General features: G+C 33.9%; 1 protein-coding gene across 3 annotated transcripts in view; it reads right to left on the bottom strand.

The window, feature by feature from the left end:
- Nucleotides 1-14,913, bottom strand: part of ZC3H6 (zinc finger CCCH-type containing 6) — a 67,862-nt gene that overhangs the window by 26,034 nt on the left and 26,915 nt on the right. For all 3 annotated transcript variants that reach the window (XM_073240985.1, XM_017659773.3, XM_073240990.1), the window contains exons 2-4: nucleotides 12,973-13,153; nucleotides 7,635-7,757; nucleotides 200-524 (exon numbers count right to left, since the gene is read on the bottom strand). In XM_073240985.1, the coding sequence (XP_073097086.1) occupies nucleotides 200-500 (301 nt within the window). In that variant the 5' untranslated portion in view covers nucleotides 501-524; nucleotides 7,635-7,757; nucleotides 12,973-13,153. The remainder of the gene's footprint in view (nucleotides 1-199; nucleotides 525-7,634; nucleotides 7,758-12,972; nucleotides 13,154-14,913) is intronic.

Below are 14,913 nucleotides of genomic sequence, written 5' to 3'. Positions count from 1 at the left end.
TAAATCAAGATATCATACAGATTGAAATACTTACAGATTTTTTTCCTCAAGGTCTACAAAATAAAGAAAAACAAATTCATGAACCATAAGAATAAGCTGTTCATGAGAAAGGAAAGAAATTTAAGTTTTTACTCCATAGCTACCTACCTGTTTTAATAAAGTTCTTATATTCAAAACAGACTGACAATTTCAAACGTACCTTGCTGAATTCCTTTCATTCTTTGTTTTTTCCCTGTTTCTTTGGAAAATGATGATCCTAAAGCAGTATTTGAGGTTTCTTTAGCTTGTCTGTAGTGTTTCAGCTGGTTGGCAAAATCTTCCTCTGTTTCGTGACCATAGGTACCAAAGCTGTCACCGCCGTACGTACCAAAGCTGTCATCACCATAGGGGTCGAAGTTGTCATCATCGTAGGGAATGAAGTTGTCATCACTGTAGGTACTGTACTCACCATACTCTTTACTTTTAAATTTTTTGTTATGTTGACTCTTCTTTGATGCCATGTAGCTTCCTGATATATGTCCATGCTAAGTGAAAATGGACAAGCATTATCAGGATTTTTCAATAATATATAGGAATTGACAGTAGCACAGGACATCTTTTTTTCCCCCCAGAAAGTTGCGAGATAGAAGGGAAAAAGATACTTATTAGTTTTGCTCCTGGTTAGTACTCATCTATGTCACTCTTTAAATTCAAAAGCTAAATGCTACTCTGACTAAAAACATACTTACCAGCAAGGATCTATGAATGTCTATCCTTGCTGGTAAGTATGTTTTGTTCATTTTTGTTTTCCATGTCCCATGTCTTTTGTTTTCTATGTTCCATGTCTCAATATTTGAATACATAGGAATATTTAAAATCCACACCATCATACATAAATTTCTTCTCCAAAAAACTGAAAAGGTCTTTTTGAAAATAAGGAAAAGATAGTAAAATACCTTGGGAAGGGACAGAAAAAATGTATATTTACTTAACACTGAAAAATTCCCAAATGACATGTTTAAGCATGTTATATTTGATAAAAAACTGTATGTGTAGGAAATTTTTTTTAGACTTAAATAAATTAAAACATTTATTTGAAAACTAAAAAATTAATCTCCAGAGTTAGCATATTGTTTGGTTACATTCTTGTAAGGAATAGATACTTGTCACACTATATAAACAATTCCAGGGTATATAAAAAGACAAAAATCCTCCTCATGTGTAGAAAATTTTATAAAAAGAAAATATTTATCTGAGGTCTAATAAGGAAACCAGAGATTACCCTAAAAGTGAAAAACATCTAACGAATAAATTGCTCATTAGGAACTACTCATTACAATATATATTATTAATTTCATTAATTTACAAAACGATATGAACACAAAGAGTACACTTTAGTCCTAAAATTTGATTTAATGATGTATTTGAGTTTATCTCTATTCAATAAAATATTTTTATTAGTTATATCATTTCTGGCAATTTTTTTATAAGAAAGAAAAAGTACACAAATTCAATTTGAGGATCTAGAAAAATCCAGACCATGATTCATCTTCACCTTAGTGTAGTATATTTTAAATGCAATATAAAAATGCTGCCTCGGCAGAATACCAACATGACAGTCTGTTTTTAATAAAATTCAAGAATTATTAACATCTTTTCAGTAATTATAAAATAGAAAAAAATATGTAACTTAAAACAATCAAGAAAATCAATTAGCTCATCAATTTTAAATTTTGAAGAAAGTGTACTAGATTACTGACTTGGTTTTAAGCAGTACTTTTTTATTGAGGTACATAAATTAAAATGCACAAATCTTAATGTAAGCTCAGTGAATTCTGTAATGTGTATATACTCATATAACCATCACCCAGATGAAACATTCTCAATAATTTTTCCTCCTTCAACTATTTCACCCATCTCCTCAACCTCTTCCCCTATGGTGACCAGCCATCTGTTCTCTGTGTTCAGGAGTCTATTTCTATCCTGTTTGTTTAGTTGTTTGTTTTTTAGATTTCACATACAAGTGAAATCATACGGTATTTGTCTCTCTGTCTAACATTTCACTTAGTGTAATATCCTCAAGGTCCATTCATGTTGCCACAAATGGCAAGATTTCATTCATTTCTATTGCTGAGTAATATTCCATTGTATATATAATACCATCTTTATCCATTCATCTATCAATGGACATTTAGTTTGCTTCCACATTATGACCATCTTAAATAATGCTGTGATAAACATAGGGGTGGCTATATATATCTAATCAAATTAATGATTTTGTTTTCTTGGGGAAAGTTTCCAGAAGTGGAATTACTCGGTCACATACTTTTAGTTTCCTAAGAAAACTCAGTACTTCAATATTTTTAAAGTTATAAAATGTTCTCAATCTAACATTTCAGAAAGTCAAGAGGAGATAGACAACTGTAGCCAAAAGGCAGTGTTTTTGACATTTCTTAATAAAGTCACTAATAAAATAAAAATTGCTTAGATTAAGTTGAGATTAATTAGTTGAGTGTTCCTATATTTCCTTTTATAAAAAAAGTGATTATATTAATGCTTCCATGATATATTTCAATGCTTTATGACTGAAAGATTACTCTTTAATAAGAATAAATTTCCTCTACAAATTAGATGCCTGTCATAAAATTTTATTTTAATATTTCAATATTTTAATATTTGTAATTACGATTATTAAAATTAGTTATTTTTAAATTAACATTAAAATAATTAATATTTTTAAATCTTTTAATTCTTAATATTAATTCAATCCTCTGATTTTTCACAGCCTTTACAAAAATAATTTCCATATTCTTACTTCTTAAAATAGAATTATCTCAAAGTTTTCTATTTATCCCCTCCCTATTTTTCCCAACTGCCAGTATTCCTAATAACCTTCTAATGATGAAAACCTCCCACCCCAGGGCTCATTCTGCAGGAAAAGACACTAATGTGGCTGGATGAGCTGAGGAGTTCAGTGTTTGGATAAGAGGACTACCTGTGTGGTGCAGCTCTCCCAGAAGCACTAAGTGGGTGACAATTACAGAGTAGTCCTGTCTCTGGGGCACTATCTCCTACGCCTCTCATGTTCGTCATTTAGAATGAGCAAACACATACCAGCAAGGATAGAGCAAGTATTTTTTAAAGTCCTCCTGAAAGAAGATCAAAAAAATGGAAAAGACTATACATTCTTCCAAAGGATATAGTTTCTCTGATCACTTTTCGGATTTACTAGGCATACACATGGATAGAATGTCTGTGGGGGCAGATGGGGTTTCTGTAAAACAAACTGGCCCTGTGTAATCACTGTAACCATGAAATAAGGGAACAGGAGGCCCTGAACAAGGATGAGGTAAAGGGAAGATAAGTCCTCTAATTTAATAGCTAGAAGTTAATACTATTCTATTTTGGACCAGTAATAGTAGAAGTTATACAACAGATATCTGTTATCTAAGAAAACAGGATTTTTAGGATGTATTTAGGGTATTTTTTTAATCTCAGTGAGTTAACTTTAAATAAAACACATGTGGAGGAAATGGTACTGACTTTCTTTTCTCCTAATAGCAGACTAGGTAATTCAGGCCAGTCCTCCTAAACAACATAGAAAAGACAGACAACGTAGAAAAGACAGACAGCTGAAAATCCCAGGAAATGAGCAGTTTTTGTTCTGAAAGCATCAGCCATCATAAAAAGTTGAAAGGTTCAACAGCACTATTGACTACCACAATCTATGGGAACAAAAGGGGAAGTCCAGAATCTGGAAAAAGTGGAAGACTTATGAACCGCGTCTGCCAATTTTGCCAGAATATCAAAATGTGAATCAAAGGCTACAGGCCCATCTAAATCATCTGGGTGGCCCAGAAAAGTTGCAAATCCTGAAATTGAAATAGTTTGTAAGGATCACTAGGAATCTGGCAGAGCAGGTGAAAAATTCTCTCTGGAAGAAATAAACATGATCCTAAGCCTCAAATGGTTTCTACAAAATGCATTATATTTTGCAAATACAATACTCAGCAGACAATATAAAACAAAACAAACTATGAGGAGATAAGACCACCTAACAGAGAACCAGAAAAAGCAACAGGTGATAAAAACATGTACTTCAGATACTACACTGGAACTTAAGTGACACAGATTTTAAAATATTTGTGCTTGTGGAGAAGACAAGTAATGACTCTATAGCATCTTACTACGCTGATGGACAGTGATTGCAATGGGGTGGTGGGGAGACTTGATAATATGGGTGAATGCTGAAACCACAATGTTGCTCATGTAAAACCTTTATAAGATTGTATATCAATGATACCTTAATTAAAAAAAAGGAAAACACTGATATATATCTGTGCTTGCTCTTTTCAGGCAAAAGATGAGAATTTCAACAGAGAACTGGAAACTATAAAAATAACTGAAGATTTAAAAAAGAATCAAATTTCTAGATGTGAAAAACACAAACACTGAAATTAAGAACGTAATAGAGAAGATGAGAGGAGAAAGGATGAAGCAAAGCATATGCAATAAAAAGTGAACAATTGCGGATTCTGGGTAAAAGACATAGGAGTTCTTTTTACCATTATTGCAACTTTTAAGTCATTATGACAAAAGTTATTAAAAATAAGAGTGCAACAATTTCTTAACATATAAAAGCTGAAATAATTTATTGAGAGCAAACCTTCACTACAAGAAATGCTGAATAAAGACTAAATGAAGTACTTCAGGTTGAAAGAAGTATTTGAAACATCAGATTGAAACTAAGATCTACACAAAGGAATGAAAAGCGATGGAAATGAAATGTGGGTAAATATAAAATATCAACATTTTCCTTTTTTTAATTTCTTTAACTGACTTTTTGAAACAAAAACAATTACATTGTATCTGTACATATGATAGTGAGTAGAATGACAGTAAGTAACTACAATTTTAAGAAAACATGAGTGACTTAAAACAAATGCATTATTGTTCATACCTACAAATTGATCCTGTCCTTAGAGGGCTACGTAAAATACTTCTGCTACTGTTTAAATGTTCTGTACCTCCTCTTCTGGTGGCAGCTTATAAATCTCATTACTTGATATTTTCAAATGACTTAGTACCTGAAATAGTAATGTCCATCCTGAGCATTTGGAAAAGTCTCCAAATGACTTTTGACTATTTATAAAAAATAAATTCAACTGCAAATGTTGAAATTTAGGTACCATATCAGTGTTTACTGAATTGAACTGATAAAAAAATTTGTAATTAATTTTTAATTAAAATAATTCTAATAATTAAATATTTAATTTTAATTTAATTCTAATAATTAAATAATTAAAATAATTCTAATGAATAGTCATTAAAATGTTGCTCATGTAAAACCTTTATAAGATTGTATATCAATGATACCTTAATTAAAAAAAGGAAAATGCTGATATATATATATCACCATTGACTCCAAATAGCACCATTCACTCCAAAATTACTAGACATGCTGAATACATACACATACACACACAATTATGTGTGTGTGTATTTTTAAATGTACCTAACTAGATAAAATAATTAGCTAGAGTATAATTCCTTTAAAATTTTAAAAGAAGACATTTAAATAAAACCTCCTTTATTCAATGGTCACTTACTGAGCAACCTCAACTATAAAGAAGGCAATAGAAAGAACTCTAACATAGTATTGTGTTTTCTAAGCTCACAGTAAATATATAGCAGTGAGGAACATCAACTTAGGAGAATGAATTGAGTTCTTGTAGACAAGCATATTGACAGACTGGCAGAAAACAGAACTTCAAAAATCTGGGGTTTTCAGACAAGTGCACATTAACCTGAATATTCCCCAGTACTCCTAACAGCATCATGATTTTTATAGCACAAAATACTGAACACTGCCATACACAGCAATATGATAAAATTTGTAGCATCTATGAGAATATTTGTGGCATAAATAAGAAGCCCTAACCTTCAGTACCTCAAAATGTGACTGTGTTTTAGAGAGAGAGGGGGGCCTTAAAGAGGTGATTAAGTAAAAATGAGTCAAAGTGGGCCATGATCCTGTCTGACTGGTGTCCTTATAAGAGGAAATATGGACACACAGAGAGATAACAGTGATGTGCATGTACAAAAGTATGGCCACGTGAGGACAAGGCAGCGAGAAGGTAACCATCTACCAGCCAAAATGAGAGGCCTCAACAGATCCTTCCCTTATGATCCTCAGAGGAAAACAACCATGCCAGCATTTTGATCTTGCACTTCTAGCCTCCAGACTATGAGAAATTAAAAATCTGTGGTTTAAGCCACTAGGCAGTGGTATTTTGTTATGGCAACACCAGCAAACTAATACATGATATAGTCTTTTATTTTCAAAAACTTAAAATTTGTAGCATATGTCTTACAAACATTTTTTCAAAAAATCAGAAAGCAAAGAATAAAATTAGAAGTTTTATTTTCCCTTTAAAATGCAATACCTCAAAAGTACAATGAGATACCATTTCACATCCATTAGGAAGACTATTATTAGAAAAAAAAGAAAACAGAAAATAACAATTTTGGCAATGATGTGGAGAAACTGGAAAAATCTCGTGTATTGTTGGTGGGAATGTAAAATAGTGTAGCCATTATAGAAAAGAGTTTGGCAATTCCTCAGAAAGTTAAACACAGAATTACCATATGATCCAGCAACTCAACTTATAGGTATATACACCAAAGAATTGGAAGCAAGATCTAAAAAAAGATACTGTACACCAATGCAGAGCAGCATTATTCACAGTAGCCAAAAGGAAGAAGCAATACAAATGTCCATTAACAGAGGAATGGGTAAATAAACTGTGGCATATATATTCAGTGGAGTATTATCTAGCCTTAAAAAAGAATGAAATTCTGATACATGCTACAACATAGATGAGCCTTGAAAAAATTATGATAAGTGAAATAAGCTAGACACAAAAGGACAAATGCTGTATGATTCCACCTGTATGAGGTACTTGGAATAGGCAAATGCAAAGAGACAGAAAGTAGAATAGTGGTTACCAGGGGCAAAGGGGGAAGGGAAAATGAGGAGTTAATGCTTGATGGGTACACAGCTTCTACTTGGGATGATGACAAGGTTCTGGAAATGGATAGTGGCGATGGCTGTATAACATTGTAAATGTACTTAATGTCACTGAATTGTATTATTTAAAAATGATTAAAAGGGTATATTTTCTGTTCTGAACATGGATGGAGCTAGAGGATATTATGCTCAGTGAAATAAGCCAGGCGGAGAAAGACAAGTACCAAATGATTCCCCTCATTTGTGGAGTATAACAACGAAGCAAAACTGAAGGAACAAAACAGCAACACTCACAGACTCCAAGAAGGAACTAGCGGTCGGGGGTTGGGGAGGGAGGGAGAAGGGAATTGAGGGGTATGATTAGTATACATGGTGTGTGTGGGGTATCATGGGGAAGATAGTGTAGCACAAAGAAGACAAGTAGTGACTCTGTGGCATCGTACTACACTGATGGGCAGTGACTTCATGAGGTATGGGGGGGGACTTGATAATATGGGTGAGTATATTAACCACAGTGTTTTTCATGTGAAACTTTCATAAGAATCTATATCAATGATACCTTAACAACAAAAAAATTTCTGTTCTATATATTTGACCACAAAAAAGAAAAAAAAAAAGGCAATACCTGAGGAAATGGAATGTCATAATCCCTGTAGAAACCAGTTCTTTTTTTGTGGGAACTTTCTGTATGTTCAACATCTGAATCAAGGCTGTAGTCTGAACTATCATCACTAGATGGAGAATTATGCTAAAAGAAGGGAAAAAACAAATATGTGACATTTGCAACAGGAAAAACATTTCACTAGCAACTAGATAAGCCTCTTTCAGCCAGAGGTGCCAACCAATAGGTTATATTATCCTGGTAGGTTCTGAAGTATTAACTGAAAAATTCTTGTTCCAAAGGCCACAACCACTACAACTTCCCTAAAATCTTCTGAGGAAAAGTATATTTTCCCCTCTTCCTAGGGTCTTTATGGCAGCATTTTTCTCATCAACCCTTTGGGCCAAAGGACTTCAAATGGAAATACTGCCACCTCTGTGCTCTAAAGTGATCTTAGATTTAAGTTAAACTTTAAAGAAATAAAATTGGTTCCTCATCACCAAAAAGGGTTCAAGAACATGAATACAGTATGAATTAGTTTATTTTTACATACAATGGCTTTAGAGTTCTTGTTCTACAGGTGCCTAAGCACCATGTAGCTAAAAGATATCAAAACATTCCAAATTATAAGTATGAAATAAATCCAACCCACAAAACTGAACAGAAGTGAAATGGAAACCACAGGTAGTTGATAATGATTGACAGGAGGGTACAACTTCCTGTTACGTTTCTAACAGAAGTCACAAATTTCCTGACAGCAAAGTGGACTGCTGGAATGTACCCACTTCATTAAAAGTTGTGCTACTTGCTTTCTAATGCAAGTAACTGCTTTCTCAAAAATCAAAGAAACGTGGTATACACTTCGAATCAATAGGTAGAATTTGTGGATCCAGTAAAAATGTATCCTCTCATACTACCAAGAATTTGTGCTTCCTGTCTCTGAAACCTCAAAGTTCTGTTGGACTACAGGTCCTAGAAGGAGGGATACAGGGGGAGTGTAGATTCTTAATTCAAAGGACACAGTAAATGTCCTTTCTTCTTCTGTATTTTATAGATAGAGAAGTTTGCTAATTAATTCCTTATTGTTTAAGACCTTGGATCATAGTTAAGAAAGTTTCTCTACTCCCTGGTAATAGAGGACTTCACCCCTGTTTTATTCTAATACTTGCATAGGTTTTATTTTTTACATTTAAATCTTTGATCTATCTGGAATTTATACTGATGTAAGAATAACACTTTTATGTCCATATCACTCCAACTCTCTCAACACTGCTCATTTAATAAGTTAATCTTTTCACACTAGTTTGAGATGCTCCTCTATCATAAACAAAATTTCCATGTGCATTTGGTCTGTGTCTGATTTTTCTATTTTCCCATGCATCAGTACTACAGTAATACTTTAATGCTTTAAAAAATACCAGTACTGCTTTAATAACAAAACAAAGGCTTTACTGTGCTTTAATATGTTAGGGACACCCCACATATTCTTTCTTTTCAGGTTTTCCTATCTGTCCTTGGGTGGTAGCTTTAAAGATAAGTCCACAAAATCTTTATTACTCCTTCCCTCAAGAAGTGGAGATTAATTTCTCTCCCCTTGAGTGTGGGATGACTTGGGAACTTGTTTCTAGCAAATGAAATATGTCAGAAGTGATGGCATATATTATGTTATAAAAAGACTATAGCTTTCATTTTGGGTGCTTTCTCTCACTCTTGGTTTACCAGCTTTGGAGGAAGCTACCCCTTATCAGGAGGACACTGAGGCAGCCTGTAAAGAGGTTCAAGTGGTGAGGAACTGAGGACTGCCAAGAGCCATGTAAATGAACTTGGAAAAGGAAGCTGCCTTGAGATGACTGCAACATTATTAGAAAAGCTGAGTCAGAATCACCGAGTTAGGCCTCACCCAGATTTCTGCTCACAGAAACTGGGCAATAAATTTTTGTTGTTTTTAGCTTCTAAGTTGGGGTGATATGTTTTGCAAAACTAATATTTATTTTGGTGTCTGGAAATGCCAAATATTTAAAGGTGGGAGGGGTTTTCAAACCAGGAAGTGGATGGAACCTGGAAGGACTTTAAGACAACTTAAAGTGAGAGATACCCTATTACAACTGGAGGAGGGAAGATCCTTGTCATACAGTGGCATAAAATTTAGTAACTTTCACATTTAGTAATGTGGAAAGCAGATGTGTCTGATGAGTTAGGTGATCTACTCAAGATTTTCAAGCAAAATGTTGAAAGTACCTGTCAGAGAACATAAATTAAAGGAAGGACTGTTTGAAAAGAGACAGAACTTGATGGGTTCAAAAGTTCTTAGCTTCAACATTTCTAATTTTATTTTTACTTTTCCTTTTTTTCTTCATTAGTTTGGCCAATGATTATGTATGCTGTTAATCTTTTTTAAATAGCCATTGATTTTTCATTTTATTTGTTCAGTCCTGCAGGTAACTTCAGTAAATCCTTTCTTTTGAATCTTTTGTTTTACTTTGCTTAAAAGCTAGAAAAGCTTTTAATACTATAATTCTATAACTTTTCTTCTGAAAACTGCTTTAGCTATATTCCATAAATACTTGTATGTCAAGGTTTTATCATTATTTTCATGAAATTCTGCAGTTTTAATATTGTTTCCCCTATGTCTCACAGGCCATCTATATCAAGTATCTGAATTACAAAAAGAGAAAGGCATTTTTGTTTTTCTACTTTGGTATTATTGTCTAGTTTAATTGCATTGTGCTTTGAGATTACACTTTGTATGATTTCTATTCTATCAAATTAATTGGAGTTTTCTTTGTGGCCTATGATACGGTCACTTTTTATGCATATTCTAAGTATATTTGAGAGAGAGATGTATTCTTAGGATTACAGGTTTACTATTTATTTATAATGTCTCTTTAATATCCTTACTACCTTTCAACCCCTTGATCTCTCTCTTTGGATTAAGAAGGCATACTGGTGTATCTCCTTTTACTAGTGTATTCCTGTCTATTTCTTCTCACAACTCCTATAGTTTCTGCTTTATGAAAGTTGCTTTTGGGGAGATATTTAAAAAGTAACTTCTACTTCATTGTGAATTGTAACTTTTAACATTATAAAAAGCCCTTGTTTCTTTCAATGCCTTTTTAACATAAATTTGACTTTTTCAGATATAAAATTATGACCTCTGCCTCTGTCTTTGCATTTGCCTGGCACAACTTTACCCATTTGTGAAATTTCCCTCTTGTGCATCACTTACGAGTGGGATTTTGCATTGTTGGGAGTCTGTTGTTTGGTATTTAGAGAAAGGTTTGTATTTTTCAATTTATTCCCTTCATATTACCTCTTCCCAATAACCTTAGTCACTCTCCCTTCTTGGCATACTATTTGTTTACTAATAGGCCAAATATTGAAATTAGACAGTAATCTCTTCTACATTCTCTTTTTCATTCCCAGAATAATAATTTGAAGTTATACCCTTCACTCTGAGTTAATAACTATAAGGCAACCAGTAAGCTTATCTTTCTTGCCATATACTCTTCCGCTTTTCCTGACATTTTTTAGTTATAATGTTCAGATACAAAATACAATTCTCCCCTTACGTCCATCATTTAGTCTTAGTTTTACAAATAAATATGTCTGTGTGTGTAGATCAGTCTCTCTCCCCAACCCTCACTTCGGTTATCCGAACTTGTTCTCTAATAGATTCTATAGGAAGGCTCATGATAGTATTTTCCGAGTACTCTTATCCACAGTTTTTCTGAGGATTTTATATTTGAAGATTAGAATTTAGTTGGATATAAAAATCCATGGCTCACATCTTATTCAAATATGTTACTCCATTATCTTCCAGCATGAAATGTTGATACCAAAAATTTTTATGAAAATCCAATTTCTTTTTCCTAATATAGGACTTGATCTTTTTGCCTAGATGACCAAAGGATATGCCTCCAAATACTACTTATGCTGTTGGATCAGAACTTGTATTGTTTTCTTAATTTTTTTTTAACCATTGTGAAATATTAGGTTAAGTGTTTCATGTTTTGTGGACATTCTTTCTTTTCTGGAAGAATATTCTTCTCTCCATTATTCTCTTTTTATAGTAACAGTATATATGGAATGCTATCTTGGTCTTGTCTTGTTGCTCATGTGTAAGGGGAATGGGTCAGGAAAACATTCCTGGCTTTCCTTCTCAAGGGCTATTTCTTCTTTTGCTAGCATGAAGTATTAAAAATTAAGCTGGTGTATCTCAGAGATATGCTTCCCCTGCTCCCTTCCTCCACTTTTTATCTGACCATTCTTGTCCTTGGCCCTACAGTATGCTTGTCCTCTCAATTTAGATTCTAGTGCCAGGGGTAAGCTTCTCAGTGTGAGATTCTGTCCTAGAAAAGGGATTTAGCTGACTAGCACTAGGAGCTCATCAGGCCCAGACAGTTCCAGCACCATCCAATTTTTTACGTGGTTACCTCACACTCACCTGAAATAGAACTGGTAAATCTCCCTCCCAGTTGTTGCTGTTCTCAGTTTGACCCAGGGGCTTTTCTTGTTGAGTGAGTACTCCTCCACCTGACATGAGTACCTGTTGGCAATTTGCTTTCTGGTAGTCTCATTGCCTTCCCTCTGCTTCCTCACACACAGTTCCTGATCCTACACTCATCTTGTTGCTGTCCGAGGTTTGGCCTTATCCATTTGTATTTTTGAGGTTTGTGGGAACAACCTGTTATTCATTTCTTGGTAGATGTTGCTAATGAGTTTTTGGTTTTGCTATTCCTATTGATGTTGTTAATGGGGAATTTCAGGGAGTTTCAAAAGCTATACCACCACTACTGTCAACTCTTCTTGAGTTGTCCATCAGCACAGGTTTCCTGTCCTTCCTACCCCAAACCATATTTCCTCTATCCAGCACACTACTGTTTCCTTGGTAGCGTTTGCTTTCCATCTGTTCACTGCCTCTCTCCTTCCCATTTCAATGTAATCTTGGTACAGTAGAGACTGCTTCATTCACCACTATAACCCCTGGCATAGAGCAAAGACTCCCATTGCCAGCATGCCATAATACATATAAATGAATAAAAAAGTGAATGGATGGAAATATCAATGTCATTAATCAGTAACTGTAGAAAATGAGACTTCTTTCCTTAACCTTTCAGGAAAGGTGTATACTCTTCCATCAATTAAAAAGATGTATTTTAACTTTCATTAAAAGCTTCCTTGATTATTTTTTAAATCTTTAATTCATATAATCTTTATGTTCAGAAAATTTATTAATCACATAAATAAAAAGATATGACCCAGGTGTTATAAAAAAATAGGCAATGATTTCTACTTTCCAATTTTCATTATTTTATATTTCACAAAAATTCAACAAAAGAACAAAAAGTAGATTCTAACTAACCTTATGTTTCTCACGTTTTCTCCTTTTGGATTTTTTCTTCTCTCTCTCTTTCTTGTGTTTTTTCCTTGATTTTCTGTAGGTTTTCTCATTTTTCTGCTTTTCACCCTCTTTTACTTCCTCTTCTTGTGTTTCTTCAAATCCAGCATCATCTATTTCACCATCTTCTAATTCACCATCTTCTCTATAAATGGCAATGAAATTTTTATTTTCAAATGTCAATCTAAAATGAATTTTACAGAACATTTCCAAAAGAAAAAATGCACATGACAAGAATTTAAGTTGTATTCATTTATACCAAGGGTTGGTAAGCTTTCTCTGTAAGGGGCCAGACAGTAAACATTTCACATTTGCAGGCCACATTTCTGTTGTAAATTCTTTTCCTCTTAATAAGACCCAGTCACAGCAGCCAATTTTCTAACATCTGAGTTACAGTAAGATCACTAACTTCACCAAATGAATGACTGCATGCATGAATGCAGTGCTATCCCAAAGTATTACAATAGTTGCCATCCACTAAATTACCTTTTTAAAAAACATTAAACTAAAACACTTCAGGAAGTAAACATTCTCATTACAAGAAGGACTTTTTAATTTAGTGGCCTATAGACAGCTAAAATAGCTTTAAAATACAAGCAATCTATATTCTCACCATCAAAGTAAGCTTCAGTAAGAAAACAAATTTCAATAGATAGGTAAGTAATAAAACATGACCCACAAAAGCAGAATAGTAAATTCCTCAACTGGAATCTGTAAAAAATAGTCATCATAAAACTGGAAACCTAATTCCACTTTCCAAATACTAGTATCTTTGCTATTATGGAGACTGAAATCTAGAAACAAAAACTTTTACACTGATTATGACATTTTTATAGTTATAGAAGCCAAAATGTTCATTAATAGTATTTTTAAATGCAAATTAACCAATTGATCTATGTAGGAATATAAATACATAAAATAATTTTAACAGTTAATGCTTCCATATAGTTTGAAAACATACAACTACTACAAGTAGTACACAGTGATGCAGAAAGACAAAGGTCTTTATATGACTGGAAGCAAGTAAGAAGCACGCAGACTATGGTGAGTGTATTTTAAAGATATTTTTAAAGTACTAGCTATGTGTCATTTCTAAAACGCAGAACGTATCATGCCACTCTCCTGCTCAACATCTTCAGTAATGATGAAATATCTCAGATTTGCTTCAGAACAACCCACTGGATATGGAGGAATGGGTCTCAACAAGATTGGTCATGAGTTAGTAAATGCTGAAACTGTGGGATATGTATATGAGGATTCACACCAGTATTCCCTTTATATGTGTTTGAAGCTTTCTGTAGCAAAAAAAAATATGGTATCAATAATATTCTTCTGACCTTAGGATGGTGTCCAAACTGCTTGATACTGACTGAAGGCCCTTTATAACTGCAGCCCTGCTTATCCAGTTACTTTCTATTTCTCACCTCCAAGCCTTATACACTGCCTCAAAAATTCTCACTGCTCTGCTCTTCTCAAAACCCACCCCCTCACCCGCTTCACCTCGGTATATCCAATTCCATCTTTAGGACCGGGTTGTTATTTCCTCCATGATGATCCCACTGACTACCCAGGTTTAGGTGAGATACTCCATCCAAAGTACTACCCTGATAATTCTCATTTCATTATCACTCCTACACATGTTCAAATTTTATTGATTGGCAGAAGCAGGATATATGGCTGTGTCTTTCATGGCTGCATCTCTAACCCCTAGCATGGAGCGCTGCTGTTTACTGAATGAAAGTATTACACCTTTAACTCTTGCATTATAGGACAGGCATGTGATATGACCCAAAACTGGCTATGCAGTCAATGTCATTTTTCCCCCATTTCTAATAAACTCAAAGAAGTATGTATCCATTTAGGAGGACTTGCAAATTTCTTGTGAAGCAGACTTGGCTGTTTTAC

Source organism: Manis javanica, chromosome 1 (assembly GCF_040802235.1).
Source record: "Manis javanica isolate MJ-LG chromosome 1, MJ_LKY, whole genome shotgun sequence".
Taxonomy (NCBI): domain Eukaryota; kingdom Metazoa; phylum Chordata; class Mammalia; order Pholidota; family Manidae; genus Manis; species Manis javanica.
The sequence above is the reverse complement of the archived record's forward strand: the minus strand, read 5'-3'. Positions and strand labels throughout refer to the sequence as shown.